General features: G+C 44.8%; 1 protein-coding gene across 7 annotated transcripts in view; it reads left to right on the top strand.

The window, feature by feature from the left end:
* Positions 1 to 20,445, top strand: part of PDE4DIP (phosphodiesterase 4D interacting protein) — a 155,148-nt gene that overhangs the window by 92,154 nt on the left and 42,549 nt on the right. For all 7 annotated transcript variants that reach the window (XM_087726566.1, XM_087726565.1, XM_087726564.1 and 4 more), the window contains 2 exons: positions 4,012 to 4,100; positions 13,406 to 13,620. In XM_087726566.1, the coding sequence (XP_087582692.1) occupies positions 4,012 to 4,100; positions 13,406 to 13,620 (304 nt within the window). The remainder of the gene's footprint in view (positions 1 to 4,011; positions 4,101 to 13,405; positions 13,621 to 20,445) is intronic.

The raw sequence follows: 20,445 nt of genomic DNA, 5'->3' as shown, positions 1-20,445 counted from the left end.
ATAAAATCCATTGCGATCTCCTCCCACGGCCTCGTTGGTTCTGCTACTGGTTGCAGCAGTCCAGAAGGTTTTCCTGGTCATCTCTTCATTGTGGCACAGATTGTGCAACTTTTCAGATAACTGTTCACATCTTTCTTTATACCAGGCCACCAGAACTGCCTCCGGGCTAAGTGTAAAGTCCTTAGGAACCCAAAGTGGCCTGCCGGTTTGGCGTTGTAGTTCCTCTGAAGAATTAGTTTGCGTGGGGATTCTGGGACATAGAATTTCATCCCCTTCCATGCAAGGCCATCTCTTTTTGTCAAGATATGTTGGTTGTTTTGGATCCAGGGGTCTGCTAGCAGTTTAGTTTTGAGTCTTGTAGTTAGGTCACTTGTTGGTTGGTCTTGCCGGTCAGCGTTGTCATCTGGTGGTCACTTGGGCAGCTATTTGAGTAGAGGGAATGATGGTGTCCACCACCTGCTTCTGTTTGCATTTGTACTGGGGCATGCAGAAGAGGGCATCATCTAGAAAGTTTCTCCCCCCTGAATGTGCTTTAGTACAAAGTCAAAATGGTTGAAATATTCAGCCCATTGGGCTTGTTTGGGTGATAGTTTCCACTGAATCCTGAGAGCCTCAAGATTTTTGTGGTAAGTCCAGATTTCAAACAGTTTCTGGCCCCCTTCCAACAGGTGTCTCCAGGTTAGCAATGCCCATCTCACTGCAAAAGCCTCCTTTTCCCATGCGGCCCATCATCTCTCTGTGTCTGTGAGCTTGCAGGAGGTTGTAGGCGGAGAGTTATAAGTTTCCTTGGTTGTTTCTTTGGAGTAGCACTGCTCCCAGTGCCTGTCAGGGTTCCAAATAACATCCAAAATTAAATCAGAGTCCAAGGCAAAGTATTGCTCAAAGTTCCAATTTATTAAGAGAGTCATGTTGGCACATCTGGGAGAACCCAAATCTGAAAGCTTCCCGATTTTCCCCACCCAGTTGAAAGTTCAAGATCCTGCCCCCACACCCAAGTCCATCACATGGCCCAATCTTCCACTGCCATGCTGGCATTTCCACCCATCCCGTTCCGGTCAGGTGCAGAGGTGTGGAGACAAAGGATGACCTTGGATTCCAGAAAGGAATTTTATTTTGACATCACATTCTACTCCTTACTATTCCTCCCCCCAATTCCCGACTAATGAAACAGCTTAATAGAATAGAATATTAGTGTGGCAGGCCAAAGATCCCAAAAGGAACTGGCTGCATGCCTGACACTGCCATGTTGCTGGCGTCTGCTGGATCACAAAGAGTTGCTCTGCTTCCCTGATCCATACTCGGTAGTATGCTTTTCTGAGGTTAGTTTGGTGAAGACTTTTCCCTTGGCCAGGTGAGATAGCATGTCCTTCATGAGGGGGAGTAGGTATAGGATGTGTATGCACACTGCATTGATTCCTCTAAAGTCCATACACAGTCTCATAGTTCCGTCTTTTTTTTTCTTTGAAGAGGACTGATGCCACAACCCGTTGCTTGGCTGGCTCGATGAACCCTCATGCTAGGTTTCTGTCTATGTATTTGCACATTTCTTGCATTTCCCAGGGTGTCATGGCATATAGTTTGGGTTTTGGTAGTTTTGCCCCAGGAATGATTTCAATGGTGCAATCTGCCTCACGGTGGGGACCTAGAATGTTGCACTCAGTCTTGCTGAATACTTCTGCGAGGTCCTGCTATTCCCCTGTGATCTGTTCAGTCTCTGAGGTTTTGTCAGATGTGACTGCCAGATGTTCTGGTGGACTCTTTTGGGGGGTGCCCTGTTTGGGTGGTGTTTGTGCTTGCTGGTGTGCAAGGGGTTGGGGCCCCTTTTCTATCCTAAGTCTGTGGTTACCCCCTTGCCACCATATGGTCAGTCCCCACTTGTCTAGCCAGGAAAGCCCCAGTATGACTGCATCTGTCATTTTGAGGGCTATTATGAATCAAATTACTTCCCAGTGATGTGCTAGCTCTAGTCTCACTGGTTTAATCAGGTGGGTTGCATAGGCTCCCCCCATTAGGGACCTGTCAACCTGTTCAAACCAGATTGGGTGGGCCAGTCTTTTTGCTCTGATCCCCAGTTTCAGGACTGTGGTCAGGTTGATCAAGCTTCTAGTGCAGCCTGAATGTATTAAGACTTTAAAATCACCCTGGCTTCCTGTTTGGGGGGCTGTGAGGCATATTGGAAAAAGGAAAGGGTGAATTGTCCTCTTACCATTGGGTCATTTTTGCCCTCATTGTCACTGTCATAGGATTCTGGTGACTGGTCATTGTTGCCTGGGGTCCCTTCCTCTTCGTCTGGATGGGGAGGGACCTCTGCAGCCTGGATGGCCTTCCGGGATGCATGGGTGGCCCATTTGTGGCCCCATTCCAGTCGTGCCATGGGTGGTGGCTCGGGCCTTGGCAATGGGGTTGGGTCATGTATGCAGATGCCATGTGCCCCCCCCCCATCTGTAGCATTTCAGTGGACTTTGAGGGGGGGGGCTGGTTTCGGGGCCTGCTGTGTTGCTGTGAGTACCTGTCGGCCGTGCAATTTCAGGTCGAGTTGACCTCTCTCTTTCATGTCCAGTGGATTTCTCATGTTATTAGCAGGAAATCAACCATCAACTTTTATTGCTACTGGGAATCACTCAGAGAGTCAGTTTGGGATGTCGTGGTAGGCAGTTACTTGGGCAATCTGCTGGTCCAGACTTGTACTTAAAAAATACACTAACAGACACTCTGGTAAAGGGAGTAGCCTTCCAATGACTCTCCTAAATTCGCAGATGTGATCTTTGATGGGGCATCCCCTCTCCCATGTATGCACGGCTGGGACACAAAGACTACCTACCTGGCAGGAGGCACATGCGCCTGCGTGGTGGCCTGGGTGGGGCGATGTCTGCCTTGACTGCAGAGAGGGCTCTGGGTGCCATCTGTCACATGCGTGCCATAGATTCGTCATCATGGGAATCCCATCTCGCTTCTTCTTGCATCTCCATTTGGTGCTCTTGGACTTTTGGAGCGGGTCCCTCCCCCCCCAACCTAGAAGGAAGTTGAATGAAAACCAGATGTGTTCTGGAAAACACAGATTTATCATAACTGGCTCTCCAAACTCAACAAAAAATTAGGTATTGGTTATGCCAAATTGATATGAACCATCTGAATCCCACCACTTTGGAGATCCCTTCTAAACAATGCTTATCAAAGAGGTCTGGATCAGGATACACAAACCCAGATAATGCATGCACTGAATCCAGGAGCCAGAATTCTGCCAATGAGAACATCGCCATCCACAAACTTTATACAACTGCAATATTACAAAAGGAAAAACAAAAATCACTTTGTTTTGGTTTCAAATAAACTGATACAGAGCTGGAAATAAGTGGATTCAGTAACCAGCTGCTGTTGTAAATTTCAACTTCTAAATTGAAAAACATTCAGATAGAGCGATGATTAATCTCTTTAATTATTTTTCTACTTAGCTTGTTATTCATTTCCTTGCTATCTTTTTTGCAAGTTATGCCCTTTGCGCTTTTAATTTGTTTTCCTTTTTAAATCTTATTTTAACGTTTCCATTAGATTAAGTCAAATTAGGTTAATTATTGCTAGATTCCTCATCACTTGGAGACTTGAAAGGTTTTCTTTTGTCCTCTTTTGATTTATTTTTTGGCTGATCATAAATACATTAAACAAATTAACAGATTTAGAAATGATTAGTAAATACTTGGGTGGGAGATGCCCACGAGAGAATAGACTTTAGATTAGACTGGGAATTAAAAAAAGAAAATCTCAGAGGGCAATGACAAACTATTTCGGTATGGTTACCAAGACAATCTAGAAGGGCAGCTCTTTTTCAGGTTAAACTTGGGTTCAGACACAAAGTTATAGTATTTTATTGGTAAAAATTCAAAGCCCAGCTTGCTGATGAATGTATTGGAGATCTAGCATAAAATTTGCAAAACCTAAATTACAGGTGGTGCTTAGAAATTAAAGTACCTGAGACTCAAAATGATGATTCTCATTTTATCACATCATGTCTAGATCTAACTGCAGCTGATGACATTAAAGATACCAGCACTGAGTTTACAGATAGCATTGAAGAGGAGGAACAGCATGGCTCTCATGTACAGGTAAATCCTCAAAGCGTTCAAAGTGGAATATCTGCACTGGTGATAAATACATTGATGGTGTGAATTATGCAAATGCTGAAAGTTTGGGGAACAGGGTAAATTTGAATTATTAGTACATAAGGGTAGATATGATATAGTTGCAATTACCGAAACCTGATGGGATGAAACCCATGTCTGGAACGTACTTAGAAGGATACTGTCAGATCCCACAGATCCCTATCAGATGCTGCTCTTCTTGTAGGAAGGGGGCATGGGTGCATTCCTTAGTTTATAGCTTTTTTCCTGATGCCTATGTATCCTGTGCTTTGATTTACCTTCTGGAGAATGTAAGGGGGGAGGGCCATCTGTTTTGTCTCAGTTCTGAAGCCTTCAGCAGGAGTTGCCTGGAAACAGCTTCTTATCACCTTCTCAGCCTGCGCTTCTCACAATAACTTTGCACCTGTGGATTGGCTCATTCAACATCGGACTGAGGGGAAGACTTTATCCTAACTGAATTGCCCAGGAACTTTAGATCCTGCTTTCTTTTGTCCTGCAATCACTTTCCTTCAATAAAAGGTTCCTTTTGAAATGCTGATGCTTCAAGATTCTTTACTTTCTTGAATAGAGAGGAGAGGCAGACCCTTACATAAAGCAGGATCTGCAAACGTTCTCCACCCGAAGAAGAACTCATTCTACCGAGGGGCCCTACAAGCCATGTCCAAACAAAGTGGCAAGCAAGGAGAGGGAAAATGCTGGGGTGAAACCTCTACCACCACCCAGCCAGATGCAAGCTCTGTGTGCCCCATCGAAGACATTGAGACAGTTTTGTGGGAGTCCACAAAGTCAAGATGGTCAATTAAATTGGAGAAGAAAGACAGCTGGGATGGGAGAAACAAAGATGTCACCCTCATCTGCGGCTGCCAGCAACCAGGCTGGAAACATGAGCTGGAAGCCTTGTCAGATCAGGAAGAACTGACCGAGAAACCGGCTGGAGATAATCAGCTCAAAAGACATATCATGTGATTTATGATGGAGGCTTTGAGACTCTAAGAGCCACGGGGGAACTGGATCATCATGAGAGAAGAGGCAAGATGGCAGCAGCAGTCGATGGAGCCAGAGCCACCACCCCAGATCTGAAAGCTACAGATCAGGTGGACAGCATAATGGGAGCCATCCCAGCAAACCCACCCTGAGTTTGGAACAATGGATGGAAACTGATCAAGAAGAAATTCAACCTAGAAATAAGGAGTAATTTTCTAACAGTGAGAGCCCATCAACCAATGGAACAGCTTGCCTTCAGAAGTTATGGATGATTCATCACTGGAGGCTTTCAAGAAGAGACTGGACAGACTTCTGGTTTGGCTCCATGGCAAGATAGTTTAAAATAGCGGGGCTCTGTGAATCTCAGCCAATTCTTCTTCACTAGTAGGCCCTAAGGGGCCAAAGTCACTCTGGAGGGGTGATGAAGAAAGGAGGGATTCCTTGTTTTTTTTAAAAGTTTATTTTATTTTAATTAAACAAAAACACAAAAAAATCATCCTTCATTACATCTTGTAGAAAGCGTGTCGATTGGTTACAGATAACTTTCGTGCATTTCTTCCACAGTCATTACTTATAGTTCATATTAGATTCTACACTTTAAATCAGAAATATTTGTATATCTTACTATCAACGTACCAGAATTCTCATTTGACTACAATTATTTGAACATGCTTTTACCTCAAATAATTCATACTTAAAGACACAACCACATAACGGCGTTCATTAGCTATTTCAAAAATCCTCCAATAACATTACACCTTCTGCTATTAAAACTAGTTTGTCTTTGGTTGTTAATCATGCTTCTTTAAAGAATTTCTCTTCTTAAATCCATCATCATTTCTCTTTTTTCTTCTTCTGTATCTTGGAATCTGAGTTGGAGCTCCAGTTCATCGAATTTTCTTTTCCATATTCCCTTTTTTCCACTTTCACCCACATTTGCTCCATTAATAAAATCATCTATTGTCTATCTTCTATGTCTTCATTCTCCCCTTTAATTTTTGGGGCTCCAACACCTTCATCTTTTGCTGTGAGGAACACTAGTTTTTCCAACTTCTTCTCAATTCTCCCATATCCTTCCAGTAGATTTTGAATTCTAGCCAAGATATTTTGGAATTTTAAAGTTTCCTCCTCTGAGTATTGATCCGTGTTTCCAAAAAAGAGGGGGGGGACTAATAATCACTGCCACTCTAGCCTTCCAGGCCTCTTTTATTTTTTTATTTTAGATTGACTTAAACACAAGTTCTTTTATGCTCTTCAAAGGAGAAGGGTTCTGTTTTTTTTCCTTTCTCTCCCCTGCCAAAATAGTTCTCAAAGAGCATCTGTGAAAACAATTCGTGTTCTTGGCTCTTTATCACTTTCTGTAAACAAATTGCAAACCCTTCAGCTACAAAGTCAGTAAGATCAAAGAGAAAAAGAGAAGAAATACATTGTTTCAAAAACTCCAGCCTCTGACCTCTGAGTGGCAGTGTTGCTACCTTTCACTTTCTAATATTTATCTCTGGCTTATAGAAAACAAAGTTCTTTAATGAAATTTAATAACAAGTAATAAGAAGAATTGTTAAAATAAAAGGGAAGGTTTTAATCCAAAAGTCAAAAAATAAAGTAACAAAAAACAGAAGAAAAATTAATCCGTTCACTTTAAGAGTAGAAACAAAAACATTGCGAGCACTTCAATCCACAAAATATAGTTACAAAGAAAAAAAAGCTTTCATCTATTCTTTGGGGCGAGGAGAGCGGAGATCGTAGTTTTTTTGGATTGTGGTTTGGGATGAATGGAGTCGGGTGGCGTGGGGTAGATGGAAGGGTAGTGAAAGTTCAATTAGATTACCTTGATCCAGAATGTAAGCTGATTTTTGTATAAATTGTTATTTGAATACAAGGTTAAGAAAGATTATCTGGAGAGTCTACACGAGGGTGGAGTAAATATGAGAGGAGCAATGGATGAGGATAAAATATATATGCAGACATGGGTAAAGGCAGGATGGGAGGTATAGAATTTATATGCGGAAGCAGGTAAAGATATTGTTTAAGATTTTAAAAATAATGAGAAGCTGAGGTTAATGTTAGAGAGTATATTGACTTCTCTTTCTTGGGGGGGGGGCTTCCCCCCCCTTTTTTTCTTTTTATTATTCTTTTCTTTTTTGTTCTTTTTTTTTTTTTTTTTTTTGTAACTTCTAATCTATTTGGTTTCAATATACTCCAGACTTTGCTTGATAAAGAACGATGCCAGGAATGGGACCTGGGAAGTCGGAAGGGGGTCAGGTAGGGGGGTTCAGGGGGTGGGGGGGGAGGGTGGAAATATAGACTCAATTTTCAGAACAATGAATGCACTTGGATACTGTTGCTTTTTTTCCCTTTTTTTTTCTTTTCTTCGTTCTTTTCCTTTTATTTTTCTTTTGTTTTAGTATAAAACAAATAGACCAATGAATACTAGAAATACACCGAAGCAAGGTGTAGAGGGAAAGAAGAGGGGGGAATTAAGAGGGAGTGAGAAGGGAATGTAAGGAGGGTGAGATGGTGGGAAGGGGAGAAAGGAATGGCTGAGGGGGAAGGGAAGTAGAAGAGGGGATTGTTGGAAGGGGGAAATGAAAGTTGGAGGGGTAGAAGGAAGGGTGTATGTAGGATAGAAGTGTTATGAGTTGTTTATTGTTTCTTTTTTTTTTAACTGCACAGTATTTAAGTGATTGTATAAAGGAAAATGAAAATGTAATAAAAGAATCTTTGATATAAAAAAAAGAAAAAAAAGCTTTCCAGAGCAATCCAATATAGGTTAATTTCACCGCTTAATTCTTTTGCTTAAGGATTTAATTTGGCTTTAAAAAAGTTTCTTTGGACAGTCTTTCTCAAAATAGAAAAAATACCTCACCAGATGGACTCACTTTCTCTTTTCACTTCCTTCCTTTTGGAACCATCCCAACTTCATCAGCCTCGGGCTGCCTGTTTACTGCCAGCTTGAAGAGCTTCTCTTGGGTCAATCAGGGACTTTGCGGTGTCCCTGAGACCAGCAAGGCTTCATCTTCCTGATCACCATCTCTGCAGGACGGTTTAGGTCCAAATGGACTGTCCAATGGCAAAAGTATCAACGGTGGTCTCGGAGTGTCGAGACCGCACGTTGTATCATTGTGACGTTAGCTCCTCCTTCGGGCAGGAGGGATTCCTTGTTGATTGTGGGAGAGTGGCAGCTCCCCATTGGATCTGAGCCACCCTCCTAACCAATGAAGAAGAGAAGGCCATAATGCCTAGACTGAAGCTGGGGCAACTGAAAAAGAAGCACTAATGATCTATTCGTAAATAGAGTACTGGAACTGGATGAGACTACTTTCAACTTCTACACTAGAGACCTATCCTCAAATAAAAGAGGTTTTTATTATAAAGACAGACTCTCCAGAATGTAGAGAAAGCAGTGATTTAGTATGCGGAAATTGACTACAAAACCAAAAGAGAAATGAAATTTTAATGGGAGACTATTAAGCCTTGAAATACAGAAAGAATGGACTGGAATTTATAATATTGTGGAAAGTGACTTTAACCTTTAGATAATATATTTTCATTATTGGAAGAATTTTATAAAGCAAAATGAATTTTTTCACCACTTAATCAGCTGTTATATCTTTTGCTTCAATGCTGGAAGTTAAAACTGGGGTGACACCTACTGGTAAAAAAAAGATATACTATTACATAACTGGGAAAGACCTTGAAGGAACCCAGGATTGATAAGCAGAAGGTAAATAACACCTAGAAGATTGTTTTCTTGTTGCTTGGGACTAGGCTTGTTTTCTTTTTGGAACTTGCTGAATTTGGTGGATTATAAATACTGCTGGCTTTGCAAAACGTCTTGGAGACAGAGAACTGTCCACTTCTATAACATCCAGGCGCCTCCTTTGGTTGTGCAATTGGCAGGTGGACAATAAGAACAAATGGAATCTGGCGGTGGCGCCTTACTCAGGCACCTTCTTGTTCGGGGAGGCCCTGGATTCGATCCTGAATCAAGAAGAATGCCAAATGGTTGGAGACCTGTCCAGCCCCGTATTACCACAGACCCTCTTATAGGGGACCCGAACCAGATTATCAGAGCCACAGGTACTTTTCACCCAGGTCAGATAGGCAGAACCCTCAGGCTTAGTAACAGGGCAGGAACCGGTTTCAGACCCAGGCCAAGTGGCCCTTTCACAGTGGGGCAGGGGGTGGCCATCCCTTCCACAAAGGGAAATGACTCAAATCCGAGTCTTCCCATAGGCGACAGCCTGGCGTTCTTTGAAAATCAATGGGCCGAGATCACCATAGATGCCTGGGTTCTGTCCACGGTGAAGGACAGTCTGAGGCTGGAATTCCTCTCCTGTCTTGAACTTCTTCAGAACCTTTCTCCCATCAAGGGACCCAGAATGGTTCTCCTGATGGATCTCGCCATTCACCATTTATTGGAGATCCAGGCAATAGAGCGGTTCCGTGGGCAGAATGGGGGTTGAAGTTCTACTCCAACCTCTTTGTTGTTCTGAAGAGCTCAGATGGGGTGGAGTGGTGGAGGGCAATAATTGACCTCAAGCGGCTGAAAGCCTACCTAGTTTACAGGCACTTCAAGATGGCCTCCCTAAGATCTATCTTGCAAGGGATCAGGCGGGAGATCATTTAGCATCAGTGGACCTCACAGAGGGCTATTTACACATCCAGATTCTCCCACATCACTGCAGGTATCTCAGGTTCTCAGGTTCTCGGGGTCCCACTATCAGTACAGGACTCTCCCGTCCAGGTTGACTTGGGCCCTGTGCACCTTCATGAAAGTCCTGGCGGCATTGGCAGCTCACCTACGGTCTATTCCGGTGAGGTTCCAATGCTGTCTCGACGACATCCTGGTTCAAGCCCAGTCCAATTTGTAGGTGCCTCACGATCTACAACTCATGATCCAAACACTGCAGACACTGGGTTTTTCCGTGAACTTCGCAAAAAGTCATCTGTCATCTTCAACAAGAATTCTCCATCTTGCGACGATCATAGACTCTACAGCAGGACTGGTGCTGCTTTCTCCAGAACATCGCTCCAGCCTACAAGCCTTGGTTTGGCAGGTGCGCACAAAACATTCCATTTCCATCTTGGACCAATCACGGCTCCTGGGCAATATGATCTCTTGCACCAGCATCATTCTGTGGGTGCACCTGCATGCCAGGCCCCTTCAATGGGCGCTCATTCCGTATCAACGACAACTGCTCAGCAATTCTGCAGTTCTCATCAAGTTGCCAGCAGGCGTGAGGCTTTCCCTCTAATGGTGGCTCTCCCCAGTGCTGAATCGAGGAGCTGAGTTCAGGGAACCAGCCCACATCATGGCCACGACAGATGCGAGCCTTTTCATCTGGGCACTCATGGGCTCCCAGCTGGCACAGGGTCAGTGGACTGTGTCGGGCCTGTGCCACAATATAAATTGGTTGGAATTGAAGGTGGCTTGTCTGGTGCTTTGCCAATTTCAGGACCCTCTGGCTAGCCAGCATGTACTTCTTCTGATGGACAATGTCGCCACAAAAGCACACGTGAATCACCAGGAGGGCACACACTCAAGGAGCCTATGGCTCAAAGCCCTGAAGCTCGGGTCATGAGACATTTGTCAATGATAGTGGCAGAGCACATATCGGGGATGGCCAACCACCAGGCCAACTGGCTCAGCCATGCAACCGTGGACCACAGGGGGAGGCAGCTCCACCCCAATCTATTATGGAAGATTTGCCAGAGATTTGGCACCCCCCTAGTGGGCCTCTTTGCAATGAAAATACAGCTCCCACGCTTCTCACAGTTTCCAGCACGGAAAGCGGAGGGGACGCCCTGTGGAGCAGTTGGCCAAGCAGGGTACGTTACGCATTTCCACCCCTTCCTCTGATTCCAGGGACCCTGAGGAAAGTAGAGGCAGGGAGGGCAGTCATTATTCTTCTGGCCCCGCACCGGCCCAGACGGCCATGGTTCACGGATCTGGTCCAGATTTCAATCTCACCCCCATGGAAGATTCCTCAGGTGGAGATCTCTTTGTGCCAGGGGGTCCTGGTCCATCCAGAACCCCACTGGCTCCACTTGACCACTTGGAACTTGAGCAGAGCTTCCTGAGGAATGCCAACCTCTCTTTGAGAGTCATTGCGATGATTGAGGCCTCGAGGCATCTGTCAACTACTAGAATCTATGATTCTACCTGGGCGGCATTCGTAAAATGAGTGCCTCCTCGAATGTCTCGGCGGCTTCTGCATCCCCTCCTCAGGTCCTGGATTTCTTACAGGATGGGTTAGACAAAGAGTTGTCTCATAGCACTCTCCGCCGCCAGGTGGTGGCACTGTCTACAGTGCTCGCTGGAGAGGGTCTTGTTCCTCTCTCAAAACTCCCAACTGTCAAATGGTTCCTTCGGGGGGCAGTGAATATTTGGCCTCCCATGATTCACAGGTTTCCCACTTGGGATCTGCCATTGGTTCTTCGGGCTCTGACACGGTCGCCCTTCGAGCCCTTGAGAATAGTCCATCCTCGGCTCCTGACCTTGAAGGTTGCGTTCCTGGTAGCAATAACATCGGCCAGACGCATCTCAGAGCTGGGGGCGCTGTCATCCAGACGGGAACTATGTGTTTTTCATCAGGACAGGGTGGTCCTCAGGTTGGACCCGTCCTTCATTCCTAAGGTGAACACCCCCTTTCATAGGGTGGTTCTCCTGAACTTTTGTCCTGCCCCTTCACACGATAGGGAGCACCTTTGGCACAGGTTGGATGTCTGGCAGGCCCTTTGGATGTAAATCTTGCGCAAGGCCTCGATCCGCAGGTCTGAGGCGTTTTGTTTGTGTTTTTCCTACCCAGTACCTTGAGGGCTAGAGTTACCCCTTCAACAATCAGGAGATGGATTAGACAGGCCATTGCCATGGCCTACGAAGTCTCGGGTCAGGCCCCTCCTCTAGGGAATACTGCCCACTCCACTTGGAGTGCAGTGACCATGGCGGTGTGGTTGACCAGGGCTCTGTTTGAGGACATTTGCAGGGCAGCCATGTGGTCTACCCCGTCGCCATTTATTTGCCATTACCAGCTGGATGCCTTCGCATCGGCTGAGGCGTCTTGTGGTCGCAGGGTTCTCCAACAGGTAGTAGCCACCCCAGCTTCTACATCCTAGATTTCCCTCCCTCAGGATGATAGCTTGGGTACTTCCCATGTGTAGCCCCTCCCACATCACACACTGGAAAAAGAACATTGGTCCTTACCTGAATGTTAATTTTCTGTGTGGATTTGGGAGGGGCTACATCCCTCCCTAGCAAGACGTAGTTAGTTAGGTGAAGGGCTGGGGATGGCCTGGTTGTCTTGTTGTATCTTTCAGGTGGAGCCAAGGGAAGGAGGAGGCATGGTGAAAAAATTCCCTCAGTCTCTTGACCAATCAGACTGTGTTGATATCACATGCATAGCCCCTCCCACATCCACATCTAGACTGACTGTGACAAAACCAATAACTAAACCTACTGAGATGTGCTACATGAAATTATCATATCTTCATTAACTCAATAGCCAGGGCATAATGACTCTTTTTATTTCAATTATTGTGTAATTGTTCAGAGAAATTCAGTCTCTTATCAAGTCACCAGGTGTTGTTTAATAGCAAGATTTGATAGAAGTTCAATTGGAACAGTTTGACGTGATTAAACTTGCTTTAATGTGTAATAGTAACAATAACTGATAATTCTCTTGTTTATTTCTTTTTTCCTATGCTTCCTATGGTCTCTACACAGGGGTCATAGGACTAGTCTCAATCTTTGACATGATTTATCTAAACTAACAAAATTTCACCTGGGTTTGCTGTGTTTAACTTATCTTTTAATCCATTTTGTTTTATTTACTTTAGCTTTTATTTTATTTCTTTGGTGTGTTTTTTTATTATATAAAGCTAGTTAATAACTGAAATAAAACTGACTGACTACAGTTTGTCTCTTAGGCCAATAATGTAGATTTCAAAATATTGTTCTAGTCTTTGCTATTTCTTTTAATATTAATTGATGTTTCTCCTCACTATTAAATTATATAGAGTTTTTGTTATTGCATTGAAGACATTTTTATTGCAAGCACTGTGTATTCATATATTTATTTAATACAAAAACAGGGAGCTGGTGGCACTCCCAGATATTTCTGACATACAATATCCAACATCCTCAGATGGGAATAGCCAGTAGCTGTAGTTTAGCAAAAACATGGATACCTCAAAAATCCCTATGCCTGATTTAGCCATTTGTTTTCATAAGATTTAGATTATGTCATTAGGAATAACTTTTTTATTATATCTGCACATTCTAGAATTTTAAGGGGGATATCGATGACAATCTGATGAGCCATTCCAGTTATCCTGCTCTACTGACTTTGAAGAGCGAAGGCAACCAGCAAGCGATGCTTCAGTCTCAGAAATCGATGGTTCAGCACGTTTTAGAACAGAAAAAGAAACTGGAGGAAGAGCTACAAGAGTTTAAAGAACAGATTGAGGAAGCTGGGTTCTCTTCCATTTCTCAGCTAAAGTAAGTCAGTCTGACCCCAGCAGTCTAAGTTCTTATCAGGGGGCTCAGTATAGAAGTATAAAAACTATTAGGCTTGCCCCAGCTTGGGAAAGAAAGACCCTCGACTCCGTTTAGTTGGAATGATAGGTTCTTTAAGTTAAGGGGTTAAGGGGTTGCATCAAAAGAAAGTGTAGATATGAATATTCCTATGCAAAAGTTACACTTTCCCCCTTTCCTCGGCCCTCCCTCTTGACCAGTTCATCAATGTCCAATAGCACGCCATTCAGATGTTTTGAGAATGGCTTGGCTGTTTGGTGCAACTCAATGCAGTTTCACATTCCGTTCTGAGGCCAGGCGTCCTTGAAGAAGACTGGTGTATTCTGGGTTTGGCACCTCTGGATTCCATTAAGGCTGTCACCTTCCCTCTTCCCCCTTTTATCTTTACGTTCCCATCACTACTACTCGACATTCCCTTGCCCCTCCCTTGCATTTTATGACAGGATGCCAGCAAAGCATAGAAGCTGCAGATGACACCTGACATTCTGCCTCCCTTTTCAGAGACGTTAATCCTGTGTGGAGAAAAAAACTGGGAAGGGAGAGAAAAGAGAGAGAGAGAGAGAGTAGGCTTAGTTTGTTGGCATTCAATGAGGTTTATATGGGTATCTATCATGGAACTTTCGAAGAAGGTTTGAGGCACTTATGTGCTGAGTGTCTACCCTTCTGTCTCCAAAGAGGGAAGTCTTTCCAAGCTACTAGATACTGGATTTTTTCCTCTGTGTGTGCAAAAATCTAAAATGTCTTTGACTTCCAAGTGTTGCTCTTCTTCAATCATGGTAGGATCAGGAGGTGGTTTCATGATAGGGCATAAAGGAGAGGTGGTTGATTGTTTTAGTGACCTGCAATGGAATACTGGATGAATGCATCTAAGCATTTTAGGCAGTTCAAGTTGCACTGTTACTGGATTAATAATTTTGCTGACGCTGAAAGAACCAGTATACTTTGCACCTAACATCTTTGAAGATTGTCTGGATTGTAGGTACTTAGCAGACAGGTAAACTTGTTACCATCTTTGAATTCTTTTGGCTGGTTGAGAGTGTTTCTTGTTGGCTTGTATTTTATACGACTCTTGTGCTTCTTCAAGTGCTTTCTGAACTACTGACCAGTGTTTTGCAATTGCAAAGGCCAATCCATAAGAGTTGTGCTTTGGGGTGTAACTTGGGGAAATTCAGGGATTCAGGAAAGTCCTGCCCAGAAGCCACTTTAAAAGAGATAAATCCCATGCTGTCGTGTACAGTGTTATTATATGCAGCCTCAGCAAAAGGAAGAAGGTATGTCCAATTATCTTCTTGATTTTTTTTTGTATAAAGTTTTTTATTTTTTGTTACAAATTTTAAAACCTCTTTATAAACAAAGTGTTGTAAAGTGGGTCCTAGAGTCAAGGATTTCCTTAATCTCAAAGTGTTGTTCACCTTCTATCATGATAGGAACAGGTGGTGTAGGTGCAGTGGTGAGATTACTTCTCGTTTGAATAAACTAATGTGAAATATTGGGTGGACTTGCCTGAGTGTCTTTGGAAGGAGTAATTCTACTTTTACTGGGTTGATAACTCTAGTGATAGGGAAAGGTCCAATGAAATTTGGCCCTAATTTCTTTGATGGCTGCTATGACTTCAGGAATTTTGTTGATAGGTATACTCTATCTCCAACATGGAAAGGTTTGGGTTCCACTCTTTTCTTGTCAGCTTGAATTTTAAAAGCCTCTCTAGCTTCCTGTAAAGCTAATTTAACTACTGACCATGTGTTTCGTAGCGTGTCTATCCATTCTTTAAGTGAGGGGATAGTGGGTTCTTCTGTGGGTAGTTCAGTCATGGGGCTGAAATCCTGGCCTGTTGCTACTCTAAAAGGGGTGAAACCAGCGCTTGAGTGGACAGCATTATTGAAGGCCACTTCTGCAAAAGGTAAAAGATCAGTCCAATTATCCTATTGAAAATTAATAAAATATCTTAGATATTGTTCTAGAACTGAGTTCAATTTTTCAGTTTGCCCGTTAGTTTCCACGTGGTGACTGGAGCTCAATCTTTGGGTGGTGCCAAGTAAAGTCAAAAATGCCCTCTAAAATTTTGAGGTGAGTTGGACCCCTCTGTTGGAGATGATTTTCTGTGGGGTTCCATGATAAATGTGTATCAGGAATAATTTGGTTAGACTTTTGGCAGTTGGGATCGTTTGGCAAGGTACAGAATGTGCCTGTTTTGAAAATAGGTCTGTTACAACCCAAATGACAGTATTCCCCGCACTTTCTGGTAGTTCGACAATAAAGTCCATAGCAATGTCCTTCCAGGGTGCTGAAGGTTCAGTTACCTTCTGTAACAGTCCTGGGATTTTCCCTTGGCGTCGTTTAGCTGCCGCACAAATAGGGCAGCTAGCTACATAGCTCTCTATGTCCTTTTTTATTGATGGCCACCAAAATTGCCTTTTAATTAGGTGTAAAGTTTTCACAGAACCAAAGTGTCTTGCTAGTTTGGAGTCGTGGCACCTTTCCATTAAGTGCAGTCTTTGGCTAGCTGGAACATACAACTTCCCTCCCACCCAAGTTAAGTTATCTTTCATCAGGCAGCTGTCTTTGTGGCTCAAAAACCATTCATCGGTGGCTAAAGCTTTTTTAAAAGTTTGGGTGGTGTCATTGTCTGTCAGAGTGTCTTGTTTTGCCTAGGATCTGGTGTTACTGTAGCGGCTAGTTGATTGTCTTGTATCATGGGTTTTTATGACGTCTGGCTTCATACTATTGTATTGCGGTTTTCTGGATAGTGCATCTGCCAGAAACCCCCGACCCCGGGAGATATCTGAGCATAAATTCAAACTGTTTAAAGTACTGAGCCAATCGTACTTGTTTTTGGGAGAGTTTCCTTGGGGTCTTTAGGGCTTCTAAATTTTTATGATCCGTCCAGACTTCAAAAGGGATCTCACTCCCCTCTAGGAAATGCCTCCAGGTTAAAAGAGTGCACCGAACTGCATAAGCCTCTTTCTCCCAAATGGCCCACCTTTGCTCAGATTCATTCAATTTTTGGGATGTGTAAGCGCATGGTTGTAATTGGTCTTGCTCATTTTTCTGAAGCAGGACCGCTCCTATTTGCCACATTGCTAGCTTCTGCTTGTATGATGAATGGTTTCTCTTTGTCCAGATGCTTTAGAATTGGCTCTACTGAAAACAGCCGTTTAAGTTTCTCAAATGTAGCTTGGCATTCCATTGTCCAGTTCAAAGGCTGCTTCAGTTTCGGGTAGCCCTCCGCTTTCATTTTTAAAAGCTTGGTGATGGGGAGGGCAATCTGAATGAAAGGGGGGATAAACTGGTGGTAAAACTTGGCGAATCCCAGGAAGCTTTGTAACTGTTTGCATGTTCTGGGTGGTTCCCAGTCAAGTACCGATTGCACTTTCAAAGGATCCATTTCTATGCCCTGGTGTGAAATGCGGTATCCTAAGTAATCAACTTTTTCTTGGTGGAACTCACATTTGGAGAATTTAGCATAAAGTTTGGCAAAGCGAAGTTTGTTCAGAACCGCCTGGGCTAGTTTTACATGTTCTGCCTTGGTCTCAGAATATAACAAGATTCCATCTAAATAAACCAAGTAGCCCTTATATAAAGAAGATAGCCATGGGAATGCATGTTTATTCCTGGAGGTGAAATTCCTGAGATCCCACCACCTTGTGGAGGGATGTTTATGATGGCCATGTGGGACGCTTCACTTTAATGTCTAATGGAAGATAGCCATAGGAATGTATGCTTATTCGGCTCTCAGGGCAGTTGATAAAGGAAACATCTTTACCCTTGTGTATTGGTTAGAATTTGCATGGGAGGGGGTCACTACTGCTTTAATTCTACCTCCATTGCCTAAGGGGATTCAGATGTTGCTTTGCTTCTAATGACTTCCATTCTTCTTAATTAAAGGTTCCTTTTGAAATAATCCATTTCAAGAGTCTTCACTTTCTTAAGTTAGGAGAGGAGCCCTTACAGCTTGATAGTAACATTATAAAAATACTTTTCTATGAAATATTTAAACATTCAGAATTTTAAAATCTGGCAACCTTATGTCAAAAATGGCTAAAATGATATGAATATCTTTGAAACTGATTTTTTTGACATGGATTTCAAGAACTACAAGAAGACTAAACTACATTAGTTGTTCAGTGTAGTCTCACTCTAACACTAGCAAAAGGTTTCTCACAGATTCTCAAGCAAATATAAAAACTTGCTGGATTTATGATTATTCCCTCTTATATTGGAAGCTGCTCTGCTAGTGGAAGCAGCTATCTGTTAACATAGGTGCCTTCTAAAATTTTAGCAAGTACCGGTATATATTTTGGAAACAGTAATAACTGTATTTTAAAGTCATTGTACTAGCTTAGGGGTCCTCAAACTACAGGCCGCAGGCTGGATATTTTCTACTGACCCAATGTATCCAGCCCACAGAGTGGTGGGATTAAGCCCCACACCTTGCCCCACCCATTGCCCCTCCTCTCCAAGCCACTTCTTGCATGGCTGGCTTTTCCCAGCTGATGGGAGGAGGTAGCTCACCTACCGTAAGGCTGTGCCGCCCATATCACCTCTCCTCCAGCCATCACCATTATCTTCCACCATCCAGTCACACTTCCCAGTTTTGCTCATTTCAATGGTTCAATGCTCACTGTACTGCTGTTGCCACAAAGGTAAAGCTGAAGAGCACAAGTGGGTAGGGGAGGGGTCAGGGATGGGTTTCAACCGGTTCGCGGCGGTCCCCGCGAACTGGTTGGTTGGCGAACCCGGAAGTAAGTAACTTCCGGGAACGGCGAAGGGCCCACCCGCCCGCCCGCGCTCCTTACCGGTCTTTGAAGGCTTCTGCGCTTCCACGCAGGCGTATGGCACATACAGCGCCTGCGCAATTCTCCGTGAGCAGCTGGATGGCACATACAGCGCCTGCGCGAGTCTCCGCGAGCAGCTGGAGCATCACGCAGGCGCTAAGATGCATGCGTGAACTGCGCGCGTGCACGAGGACGCCACCGGCCCCGTTCCAACCGAACCGGTTGGAACGGGATTAGCAACCCACCACTGGGAGGGGTGATACGCTGGTGCAGCAAGGTGCTCCCGGGCTAGAGGGTGGGCAGGTGAGAAGCTGCAGCTGGCTCCCTTCATCCCAGAAGAACCAACTTCACACTCTCTCTTCTCTGCTAGTGGCCACCACCTTCTTCATATGGGATTGCCCTGCATCGAGGAGGGAGAGGGAGAAGAGAGCAGTCACTAGCAGAGACGGGAGAGTGTGAGGTTGATGCTTCTGGGATGAGGGGAACCGGAACGCATCTGGGTCTCACCTGGCCTCTCTTCCTCTCGAAGCCACATGTGCTGCCACTGCCATTCCAGAAGCCTGCCTTGGGAACGAGGGGGAATAAAGAGGAGAGCCAGCAGGCCAAAGGTTCACTTGCTTGCTTTGCTGTCCTGTCTTTGCTCTTGCAAGTTTCACTGCTTTTTCTCTTCCCACTCGGCCCTTCCGATCTTTGAGACTGTGGCCAGGGCAGTGGCGGGTGGACTGACGCACACAGGAGCAAAGCACCTCTGAAATTGCCTTTGCGCAGCACAGCATTCTGCCTTTGTGGTGGTACATTTGCTCTTGCAGCGCCTTGCACAGCACAGTAAAATTTAGCACACTTCAAAATGGGGGAGATGCTGGCCAATTCACCCCTGGCAACAACGGCATCAGTGTCGACATCTTACTCTCGTCTCCCGGATGTCAGTCACTTTTCCTGCAGAGCCTGCAGGCCCCAAGTATTGTGATGTCCCACCAGCCTTTGGCTAGTCCAGCTGGTCTTCGGCTCACCCACCCACCAGCTGGACTAGCCCAGAAGCAGTGTGTCCCTGGTTGTGGGCTGGATGTGGGGCCCAAGGTGAAGGGAAGGGTAAGTGGGCAGCCCATGGAAGAGTGCTGCACTGGGGTGCTCTAGGGCCTCCCACCCATCTCTGCTTCTGTGAGGCATAAAGAAAGCCATAAAAATCTTCACCCACCTCCTCCCGGGGCTCTGGTCTCAGCACTGATTTGAGCACATCCTCCACAGACCACTAAGAACCCAAGGCTGATGGCACCAAGGCAACCCTTGCTTCATACCTCTTTGGGCTTGGAGCTGTAAGCCACATCCAGGAAGTACTGCAGCAGAGAGGAGCTACTGAGTCAACCCTAGCTTTGCTGTCCATTGCAGCTTGGGATCTCAAATACGGCTGAGAATGAACATTGTGTTGTAGCCAGCCCAGATGCTAGATCAGCCCCCTGTGAACTCATCTCTCAAAGAGCCCATCCACTTGCTAATCGCAGAGTTGCCTGGACTCCCAGTGACAGGATGAGGTCCTTCAGACACTTAGCTTGGCTGTCTATTTAGTAGCTCCAGCCAATGGCTACAACACAAACATTCATTCTCAGCTGTATTTGAGATTCCTACCTGCCTTACTTACTGAGCACTGTTGGCCAGGAGAGGCAGGGGGAAAGGTGAGGGGGCAGCATAGTCGAGGGCACAGGAACCGGGCATGGGCAGGCAGATTAGAGGCAGTCAGCAGATTGCTGGCTTGCTTGCTTGGCTAATCACTGCCCTGAGTGTGCAGGCAGCGAATGAAACCAGTGTTGTGGCTGCTGCTGCAGCCGCCTACCTCTGTGAATCTAGGAGACCAAGAATGTGGACCTCTTGAGCCACAGAAAGCAGCTGCCAGCGTTGCTGTCAGATGAAGATGTTGCGAGAGGGGAGGTTCGATCCCCCTCAGGAGCTGCAAAGGATTCGCCGCCACTCTGACACCCGCCAAGCCTCCTCTCACCACAAGTGCTCTCTTCCTCCTCCT

Source organism: Thamnophis sirtalis, unplaced genomic scaffold (genome assembly GCF_051295495.1).
Source record: "Thamnophis sirtalis isolate CommonGarterSnake01/CBP01778 unplaced genomic scaffold, rThaSir2_p1.2 scaffold_12, whole genome shotgun sequence".
NCBI classification, from domain to species: domain Eukaryota; kingdom Metazoa; phylum Chordata; class Lepidosauria; order Squamata; family Natricidae; genus Thamnophis; species Thamnophis sirtalis.
This window is presented reverse-complemented; position numbering and strand designations above follow the sequence as displayed.